Source organism: Pyxicephalus adspersus, chromosome 5 (assembly GCF_032062135.1).
Source record: "Pyxicephalus adspersus chromosome 5, UCB_Pads_2.0, whole genome shotgun sequence".
Lineage (NCBI taxonomy): Eukaryota > Metazoa > Chordata > Amphibia > Anura > Pyxicephalidae > Pyxicephalus > Pyxicephalus adspersus.
Window position 1 is genome coordinate 143,264,718 of NC_092862.1, and position 11,445 is coordinate 143,276,162.

Consider the following 11,445-nt stretch of genomic DNA (forward strand, 5'->3'; position numbering starts at 1 on the left):
GGCTGTGTATGCGGTAGGTAGGTGGGAAGGCTGTGTATGGGGTAGGTAGGTGGGAAAGCTGTGTATGGGGTAGGTAGGTGGGAAGGCTGTGTATGGGGTAGGTTGGTGGCAAAGCTGTGTATCAGGCAGGTAGGTAGGTGGGAAGGCTGTGTATGGGGTAGGTAGGTGGGAAGCTTGTGTTACAGGCAGGTAGGTGGGGGGGATGGATGAGTCTGGCTGCAGAGATTCTAGAGAAGAGAGTTCTCCACAGTAGAATACCAGAGAGGAGGAGGTTACAGTAGTCGAGACGAGAGATGATAAAACATCATATAACATCATATAAATCCAATATATGTGCTATATTATTCTTTATATTTTTGTCTTTCAGACTGCCCAGGAATGTGGGATAACCTAACATGTTGGATGCCAGCAATGGTTGGCAAAGTGGCCTACATGCGCTGCCCGGCGTGGTTCCGCATGATCGACTCTGAAGAAAGTAAGACAAAAACTACTTGAGATCATTGTATGGATGGGATCTGCTTGTATTCTTGGTGTAGCCAATGGTGTGAGGACATCGAGGTTTATATAGAATAGTAATAGATGAATCATAAGAGTTAGAGATGAATCCTTGTTACATCATTTTCTGTCCTGGAAAACAAATTCAGACTGTTCTGTTTCGGTGACAATGAGGACAAACAGTAACATAAAGCTCATAGTGATTTATATTCTTCCCTGTTTTGTCCATGCACAGGATTGATTGAATTGAAATCCAGCAAATAGAAATATACAATTAATGAGGTCAGTCAAGGCTGGGTTAGGGAGGGGCTAGATAATGCATGAAGTCCTCCAGCCAGGGCTCTTTTCAACTTGTTGCAGTTTCTAATGCACACTGGGACTGGTTTATTAAAGCTCCCCAAGACTTGAGAAGATAGACTATTGTGGGAGAACCTGAGTGATCCAGAAAACCTGGAATGGATTTCTTATCAATAATTTGCAATCAGTTAACAGATGTTTTCAGTCCTGGACCAAATTCTTCCAGGTTTGCAAGATCTTCAAGGTTCTCCCATGATAGTCTATCTTCTTCATTCATGAAGAATTTTAATAAATCAAGCCCAATGTAGAAGGTTGGAGGGCAGATTTAACAAAGGGAAAACTGGAGGACAGATTTATTAAAGACAATGCTAAAGTGCAAATGTAATCAACAGTAGGCTGGAAGGCTAATATATTATTAGGAAAGCTGGAGGGCAGATTTAATGAAGGGGAGGCTGAAGGGCAGATTTAATGAAGGGAAGGCTGGAGGGCAGATTTAAAAACCAAGGGGCTGGAGGGCAGATTTATGAAAGGTAATACTGTGGGAAGAGTAGCCTAGATTGTCATACTTCCCTGCTATTGATTTGGTACGTTGTGAAATTGTTACTCTAAGGCAGGGGTGTCAAACTCTGGCCCGTGGGCCAAATCTGGCCCACAACATCCTTTTTTTTTTCCCCTCAAAGGAATCCTAAATATGAATTGCAGCTGGCCCGCCGCTGCATTAAAATAGCGCCGCTACTGCAATTCCCGGCATTACTCGCCTCTATAGACAAGCAGGCTCTCTGCCTATGCGTGGCCCCGCATTGGATTGTTTTATAGAAGCAGCTGCAATTCATATTTAGGATTCCTTTGAGGGGCAAAAAAAAAGGATGTTGTGGGCCAGATTTGGCCCACGGGCCAGAGTTTGACACCCCTGCCTTAGGGTAACAATTTCACAACATACCAGATCAATAGCAGGGAAGTATGACAATATAGGCTACTCTTCCCTACTCTGCTATTTCAATGCAGAGGGAATTCGACCGGCGGGCCACTTTAAGATTTAGCATAAGATAAGCAAAACCTCTTTGTTTCTATATGAAAAGGTTTTATATCTAATGAGATAGAAAAACTTCTTTGACTTTTTCTACAAATTTCAAGCTTGGCCCGCGACTTAAGTTTTTAATTTTGTCCCTCTGTGTGTTTAATCTGCCCCAGGGCAAGGCTTTTGTTATTAGCAGGATGTAAAAGTGAAAAAGGAGGACAATCCTGATGAAAACTAATGTGGTGACCCAATCCAAGGACTGCCACACTGCAATATATTACTATTTTATTTTTGTGTTTTCTTTGCTTTAAATTGAGAATGATATCAGTAGTCTGCACACAATGACGGCACTACCTGCACTACTATTTATCGTCTACAATAATCCCCGTACCGTGTAGCTTTTTGTGTTGCTATGGATACATGGCAAATCCTGTTTCCATAGTTCTTACTGCTTGGATAATTAGGATGATATGATCATTAATTGGCGGGTGTGTTGTTTGTCCCTAGTAGAGAAAGAGAAAAGAGACAGAAGGACACAGAAGGGGAGAGAGGTGGAGAGACAGCGGGAGAGAAAGAAGCAGATAGGGAAAGAGATCAAATGTTGTCTACCTTTTCCTGCTTTGCTGGAACAAAATGTTCAATCTCAGAGATATTAATTAAAGAAAACCTGTCCAGGCTTTATCTTTCATAATGAGATATCTGAGAGTCAAAGTTGAGGTGGCTGCAAAGAGTTTTCAATGTGTGCAAATTGGAAAAATTTTGCCAAAATTTTTAAAAGAGAACTGTAAAGAGTGCAAGGATGGTGAGAGAGGTCTGGAGGGGTGGCTCTCCCAAAAGACCATTCAAATTCTTGTCTGTGGACGTGGGTTGATCTCATCATTCTTGCTGATTATAATCATGGTGGTCAAGGACAGACTCCATAATGAGAAATTTATATGTTGACTCGATGGAGTATCTCGTCATTCTTCCCACCCTTATTTTAACACGTTGGATATTGTTGGATGGTATTATTGGTATTATGAGGTTTTGAAAGGCAATCTTATAAGGAAGATCCGTTGAACATATATAATGATGATTTGTGAACAGTAACACCCAATCATCCTGATGAAGCCGCCATCCTTTCCGTGAAACGCGTAGTCAAAAATTCTTTGTGTTTTTTTTTGGGTTTTAGGAGTTTGGAAACATGCTATATCCAACAAAACATGCCATTATTGGTTATTGTCAAATATCATATGGCCCAATGGGTGTCCCAAGAGGGTCCCATGAAGTCTAAAAACAGCCCCTGACCTGCCACTGAACCATAATGGCTATTACCGTATTATACAGAAATTTAAAGCAAGCAAGAGGAGGTTTTGTTCACCTCTTGAGAAAATGAAAGCCGATTTTTTTTACCACATTGGATATCATTATTACTTATTTATGAATGGTGGTCTTGAGTAATAAATGAGACCTTTATACTTTTATTTCCATATTGGTTGGTCTAAATTTTGCAGAATTGCTCAGAAACTATTATTTTCCATGTGTGATGGTACACTGATGGTTGTAATAAGAAATCTGATAAATGACAACCAGCAATATTGGACTGTGACAGAGACTTGACTCATCCTGACGTAAATTCAATCTGGAGCAGCGCTAGCATCGGAATTGTGCTTGTGCCCCCTGGTGGTCCTGTAGAGAAAATCTATACAAGTAGTTTAGGTGTTGTATAAAGTTTACTGGTTGTATAACTTTTTTACCTTAATTTTCACCAGGTGATCTTAAAAGTAGCAGACTTCCTGTCCTAGGGGGGCAATGCTAACTCATTTTATCTATGGAGAACCACCATTATCACCCTAGATTTCTGTTCTGATAAGAACTACCAACACCCCAACCCTAGATACACGAATGGTTTGGCACCAAAACCTAACACACTAAAGAGGTCCGTGACTTTTTTTATAACGATATGTTTTTTTGAGCACAGATGCATTGGCTTGCAACGTAGCAATGCCATCTGTCTGCTGCAAACGGAAGGAAGCAACACAGCCACCATCCACACAGGAACAAGATATTGATTGGATCATCTCCGGTCCTGGTTTATCAGTGCAGGATGTGCAAGGTGATCTTAGATGGGGGCAGAGCAAAGATGGCTTCTTCTTTTTGGATAGAAAGACAAATGGGAAATCGTCCGGGGGGGTATAATTTAATATCAGTATTATTTTTATAAACTTTAAGTTTTTTTTGGTGCCAAAAGTTAACAATGGTACGAAGAACAGAAAAGAAGAAACAGAGTGGCTTGCAGAAAGTTTACTGCTCATATCATAGCATAGTGTTACCTATACAGAGTTCAACTATGTAGGGTAAACTCATAATGGATATCCCAGTATATTTGTATGAAAAGTAACAATGACACTCCACTGACCTAATTACATGGTTTCATAGTTCAAAAGAAATGTCTCTTTTATCCAACGCGTTTTGCCATTTAGCTTCCTCAGGGGTGCCAGAGAGATCAGCTAGGTAAGTACAGAAAAAGGAAAAATGTAGGTATTTGCATACTACATACAGTAAATAAATAACATTGCAGAAATTCAAAATAGGTACATTAAACAGTAATGTAAACACATGCTCAAAATTCATAAGGATTCATAAGAATTCATGATTATATAGGTAAGCAATATGTTACCATAATATTATTAATAGTTCAAAAATTTCATTCATGGTAAGTATTCCTAAATAGATAAATGTATGTCTAATCAATATAATACACCAGTAAATAGTCAGTGAATTTACATATATGCCAGGTACATAATAATAGTATGTAATATATATATAAAATAGTATAATACATACATAATAATACTGTGATACAATCCAATAGACTAATCCACATATCATGGTCATGACCAATATATCAGGCCTGTCTTTTTCAAATTAGATTATCTCCGAAACAATATTGTTCAGAAAAAATAAATGTGAGTTACAGACTGAACATAGCCACATTATTGGGGATTATTATCTGGCACACTCCTCTACCTGCACCAGCTGCCCGCCTTACCCCTACCCTCCCCCCTCTCTGCCCCACCTCACATATATGACTTGGCAGATGGTAGCAGATAAAAACAGTGGAATGACAAAACAGAATGAGATTGTCTGATGGGCTTCAAAAGAACTCCATTGCCTCTTATCACATCATCACTGCAGACTGGTATTGTGTGCAGTCTGTTACATTTCTCCCCTGCTCTCTATTATCTATTATTTGTTCTTTTTCTGTTTTGATTCCTCTCCATTTTATTCAAATCTGTGAATTTTTTTGTCTCTTTTGAAAACAGAAAAGTTGAACCTATCTATCTACCTTTTGGAAATGCTAGTCGCTTGGCTATGTCTTGCTTTAGAATGTTTCAGAAGGATAGGGATGAAGATGGGGGATGTATATGTCAGCAGTTCCTTCTCAGTCTGTGAGATGTAGTTACATATTGTGCAACTCTTATTGAGCCTGATTTATTAAAGCTCTCCAACGCTGGAGAGGATACTTTCAACAGTGAAGCTGGGTGATCCAGCAAACCTGAAATGGATCTGATCCAGGAATAAAAACATTTGGTAACAAACAGCAAATGACTTTTAAGAAATCTATTCCATGTTTCCTGGATCACCCAAATTTACTGATGAAAGTGTATCCTCTCCGGCCTAGGAGAGCTTTTATAAATCAGGACCATTATTGTTGTCTCCTCTTTTACTAGTAAAAAGTGAAGGTTTTCCTCCTCTTCTATGCTAGCAAAATATCCACCCACCTCTCTTTTTCCTTCTCTATCCCCACTTCCTTTTCTCTTTTCTCCTTATCTCTCCCCTTCCCTTCCCTTATCTTTATTCCCTTTCCACTTCTTTTCTCCCTTTCTGTCTTCTCCTCTCATCTCTTTCCTTTCCTAACTCCCCCCCATTTCTCCCCTTCTCTTCCCTTACCCTCTCCTTTACACTCTTCCCTTCTATTTCCCTTCCCTTGTCTCTCTTCAATGCTTTTCTCTTCCCTGTCCATCTCCAGCTCCGGTCCAGCTGCTGGCACTCCATCACATTGAAAACGAACAAGCTAAAACAACACTTTGAATACTAATAATTACTGAGAGTGGAAGGGATTTCTTCTTCCCTCTCAAGAGGAATGTTTCCCACTGACACTGGCTAGCATTTGTACCGAATGAAATGATACTTTCCAACCTAGATTATCTTTCCCAATAATGGGTGTAAAAGGATCAAAAATCTGAACCATTGTCAGCCATTCACTCAATCACTTTATAAAGAGCGATCGCTTGGAGTCACTAATATTCATATCAATACATTGCTACAATTTCATCCACAGCACAACTTGGGCTCGGAATCCCCTGAGGAAGCTATGAAGCAAAACGCGTCGGGAAAATGAGACACTACAAAGCGAACTAATGTAACAATCTATATGTATGAATTGTACTTTCTGAATTCATTAAGAAGTTCATGAAACAACTGTTTACGATAGAGATCTATACTCAGTAAAAGTATTTCTTTGTTTTTATACTGCCAAAAAGTCTTCTTTTGCCTTTCTTTCTTTTGTAAATATTCATGACTAGGCTCGGCAGGTGAATTTAAAGTAACAAGAATCTATCCTTCCCCTGGAACCCCCCCCCCCCACCTTTTACTTTACATATCTAGCTCCATTTATTCTCTCTTCTATCCTCTTCTCTCCTCTCCTCTTCTCTCCTCTCTCCTTCTCTTCTCTCCTCTCCTCCTATCTTCTCTCCTCTCCTCCCCTTCTATCTACTTTCCTCTCTTCTTCTCTCCTTTTCTCTCCTCTCCTCTTCTTTTCTTTTTTCTTCTCTCCTTTCCTCTTATCTTCTCTCATCCCCCCTTCTCTTCTCTTCTATCCTCTTCTCTCCTCTTTTCTTTTCTTCTCTCCTCTCTTCTCCTCTTCTCTCCTCTCCCCTTCTCTTATCTTCTCTCCTCTCCCCTTCTCTTCTTTTTTCTTCTCTCTTCTCCTCCCCTCTTATCTTCTCTCCTCTCCTCTTCTCTTCTTTTTTCTTCTCTCCTCTCCCCTTCTCTTCTCTTCTCTGTGCTCCCCTTCTCTTCTATTCTCTTCTCTCCTATACTCTCCTCTTATCTTCTCTCCTCTCCCCTTCTTTTCCCCTCTCTTCTCTCCTCTCCTCTCCATCTCTCTCCTCTCCTTTTCCCTCCTCATATGTTTCTTTCTCTCTCTCTCTTTCTCTTTGTTTTTACTCAGCAGTACAGAAGCTTGTAAGCAGCAAGGAGTGCTGGGATGAAAGCACATTTGTAGTCCCCTCTCCCCAGATGCCCATTTTATCCAATTAACTATTCATTAGTTTACTTTCAGATGGCTGCTGGACGATAACATTTGCTGTGCTTGTAGCCGACGTGTTTAGAGAAATAAATAATAAATATTCCATGTTGTAGCGTGCTATACTCAGGCTTTACCATCCTATCATATTAATTCAGTAAATGTTTCTGTGTTTCCCAGCGGCCCTGCTCCAGATCTTCATGTGTCATTTCTCCTTCTTCTCTAAATGCCTGTAGGACATCTCTGTACGTTACATGTGTGCGGAGACAGACGGTGTAACATGCAGTTTCTGCACACAGCACCAACATATAGGATTTGGTTTCTGTAATATTTCTGCCATTACAGCCTTCATCAATTGCAAAACATCTGAGCAAACATTATTACACATTCTTACTTGCTTCTGTTCTGGACGTATTACAAAAAAGTGTTTTATTTGGCTGCAAAATCTTGAAATTAGCTAATTCTTCTCACATGCCATATGTTTGGATTGTTTTTATTTTTATTCATTTAATAGCAGTGCAGAGGTGATAAATCACCCACATGCCTGTTTCCCTCTTTGATTACTCCATCATGTCTGAACCATTCGGGTGATTGATTGTTTCCAATATATTGTTGGTTTGTTTGTTTTTTTTCATTAAACTGCTGCTGTAATAGAAGGAAGAAATTGGGCTTGATTTATTAACGCTCTCCAAGGCTGGAGAAGATATGCTTTCATCAGTGAAGCTAGGTGATCCAGCAAACCTGGAATGCATTTCTTCAAAGTCATTTGCTATTTGATAACAAATGTTTTGAATCCTGGATCAGATCAATTCCAGGTTTGCTGGATCACCCAGCTTCACTGATGAATGTGTATCCTTGGACAGCCTTGGAGAGCTTTAATAAATTGGGCCTATTGCATACCAAAGCATGCAATTTACTAAAGGAATGCGGGCTGTTTCTAAAGCAAAGTGAATTATCTCCTTGCATGGAATATATAACATAGCTTAATGAATGAGATGAAGCTCTGCTGACTTAAGCCATAAAATCATGTGCAAGAAAAAAATTCTATTTCTTCACATTCTTTACAGGTGATTAGGTATTCTTTGCAAGTGCAAAGTGCATCCAATGCTGCATGTGACACAGTGAGCCTGATTCATTAAAGCTCTCCAAGGCTAGAGAAGATACACTTTTATCAGTGAGTCTAGACGATCCAGCAAACCTGGAATGGATTAATTAAAAGAAACTTACCTTTTTTTAACAAATGTTTTCAATCCTGGACCAGATCCATTACAGGTTTGCTGGATCACCCAGGTTTACTGATGAAAGTGTATCCTCTCCAGCCTTGGAGAGCTTTAATAAATCAGACTCAATGTGAACACAATCAAGTGATAGCGACAGGGTGTTTGGGGTGTAGACCCCAATGTGACAATGCAAGCACTCAACTGAAAGACAGGGTGTTGTCACACCATAACAGGAAGCTCCTGAGCAAACGCTTTCATGTAAGGAGGGAGGTAACGATTCCTGTACACGCAAATCGATATTGAGGATAAAACAGAAAAATATTGAGGATGCAAAAAGCATTCCTCGGGACTTTTGAGGCTTTTCAAATAGTTTATGTTGCACACATTTTATATAAACTGTAATACATTCATTTATTCAAAATAAGTTTTTAAAAAAATACATAAAACTGTATTAACCAGTGTATCACATATTAGGTCTCTGTTGTATCAATGTAAAATATGTGTCTACGCGTTTCACGGAACATAATCCACTTCATCAGGAACGCTATAAGAACAAAACAATTTTTTAAATACCACAAAATTTACATAAACCAAAATGTATATTCATATATCTATATATATATATATATATATATATATATATATATGTATATATTTGCAAGTATTGATGTATTTGTTTAATTAGGTCATAATGACAATATTACATAATTGTAAAATGCAATGTATGCAAATTGAATAAATATTTTTAGTAATGCATTAGGTTGGTTTCTGATATCTAAAAATCTTAAATTTAAATGAAAAGAATAAATTGCCTTTATCGAAGGATCAAACCTTGCAGTGTAATTTGGCTTTACAAAAATTTTAGGCAACTGATAAACAAAGGATCATAAGAGGAAACATTTATAAAAGTATATCTGTAATATATATATAAATCAAAACATGCAATTCCCATTGAAAAAGTCTGGAAAATGAAATAACCTCAGCGAGCGGGATAATTCTGCATCAACATTTTTATTTATAGTGTGGAGAAGATTGTCTCTCAGCACAATGTATTTATAAAGTCATTTTCTATCTGGTGATTGTTTCCTATTTACAAGTAAAGCTTCCCTGATTAGGAATACGGATACTCTTTATGTTGAACTGCATTCCACTTTTCTTATGAATTTAAAATAATGCTGGAATGTATCTAAATGTAAAATGATGTTTCCTCTCAGCACAAATGTTCTGTTGTAAAATGGATTTTCACCTTGATGCAAATGCAGGCAGACAAGTGTCAAATTCCAAACGTGTTTGTCTTTTTCACTTTGTCACCATCATGAGGATTGCATGTAGAAAAGCGCTCCTTTGTAAGAAAGATATATATATAGTGAGAGAGAGCAGACCAGTGATGGATGTAGCTAACAGTGGGCCCCTGTGAAGAACCTGTTTGGGGCCCTTGTTGGCTGAGGAGGGTCCGGGGCCCTTGTGCAGTGGCGCACATTGCACCTCCCTATGTCTGCCCCTAGGATAGGTAAAATTCACACCTCTCTGTAGATTGCATCTAATACCTGCTATTAATAATAATAATAATAATAATAATAATAATAATAATTATACACTCTGCACTTCTCTCCTACAGATACTGCCCCATCATTCCATGCACATTGTCCCATGTCATACCCACTGTGTCATGCCCACTGTGTCATACACCCACTGTGTCATACCCATACTCCTCTTCTGTACTGCTTGCTGTTATATCCTCTGTACAGGTTAACATTCCAATATCTGGCAACCTCCAGACTCCAGAGAAGTGATGGATTTTCGAAAATTCAGGATTTTTTACAGTTTTATATGCTGTATATATTCAATAGAAAATGACAACCTGTGCAGTCCTATAAATGGATGCTGAATCTATATAGCAGCAAATAAATGAGAAGGAATGAGCAGGAAAGCCGTGCAAGCAAGACCCAGCAGCTGATTCTGGAGTACAGCGCCATCAAAACCTTACGGTGCCTCCAGAAAATGTTAATTTGAAAAGGAACTGGATTATCGATGGCCAGATTTTTGAATGTCAACCTATACTCTTTTCCTGCACATACTGCCAGATGTCATAATCTCCACACTCCTTGCCTGCATGTACTGGTCCTTTTATGCTCAGTCCTCTTCTCCTGCAAATATTGTCTGGGATGTTATACTCTTTACACTCTACCCTTGCACGTTGAGCTCCCTGTCATATCCTACAGATATCTTCTTTTGCACATACTGTTATACTCCCTGCACTCCTTTCCTGTGCATACTGCTTGCTGTCATACTCTAGATACTTAACTTCTGCACAAGCTGCCCACTAGTGTTGGTCAAATATCTCACTATTCGATTCGACAGCTATTCGATCTAATAGGGAGACATTGTTCGGTTGATCGAACTTCGAATTCTAACACCATTAAAGTCAATGTGGGGGAACTTCAGGTTATTTTTGGGACTGTGTAAAACTGCAAGAGCAATCAGGGAAGCAGAGCTGATTGCTCTTGCAGCCCTAGCGTAACTATAGTATGTGTTCTTGGATACAGATTCTCTATCCAAGAACACAGGAGTCCCACGGGATCCTAGAGGAGGCTAAATGGGGACAAGTCTCCCCATTCATTCAGTGCTCTCTGATTGGCTGGGGAAAGGAAAATCCTGATGATGCTTGAGCTGTCATCAGTGTTTAAGTTTCACAGAGCACTTGAGGTGATGAATGGGGAGAGTTGTCCCCATTTAGCCTCTAGTGCCGGGGATGCCACATTGACAGAAGGATTCCCACAGCTGTGCAGCCTCGGGAATCATCCTGTCATTGTGGGATAACTTGTAAAAGTATAAAATAAAGTTACACAAATCACACACATTTAATAAATTAACATTCAAGCCTCTTTTTTAACACATTTTTTTACACACGAATATGCAAAGTCGAATACCGGCTCAAATCTATCCTAATCTGAACACCCATATTCGGGTCCCATATAAGGACAACCCAAATTCCAACACCAACACTACTGCCCGCTGTCATACCCTCCACACTATTAACTTCTCCCTTCAGATTCTGCCCTATCATACCACATACATTTCTTTCCTGCACTGCTTTGATGTTTTATTTTCTGTATTCCTCTCCT

At 39.2% G+C, this 11,445-nt stretch overlaps 1 protein-coding gene across 4 annotated transcripts in view; it reads left to right on the forward strand.

Moving 5' to 3' along the window:
- Window positions 1-11,445, forward strand: part of ADCYAP1R1 (ADCYAP receptor type I) — a 117,879-nt gene that overhangs the window by 75,674 nt on the left and 30,760 nt on the right. For all 4 annotated transcript variants that reach the window (XM_072412984.1, XM_072412985.1, XM_072412986.1 and 1 more), the window contains exon 4: window positions 368-475. In XM_072412984.1, coding sequence (XP_072269085.1) covers window positions 368-475 — 108 coding nt within the window. The remainder of the gene's footprint in view (window positions 1-367; window positions 476-11,445) is intronic.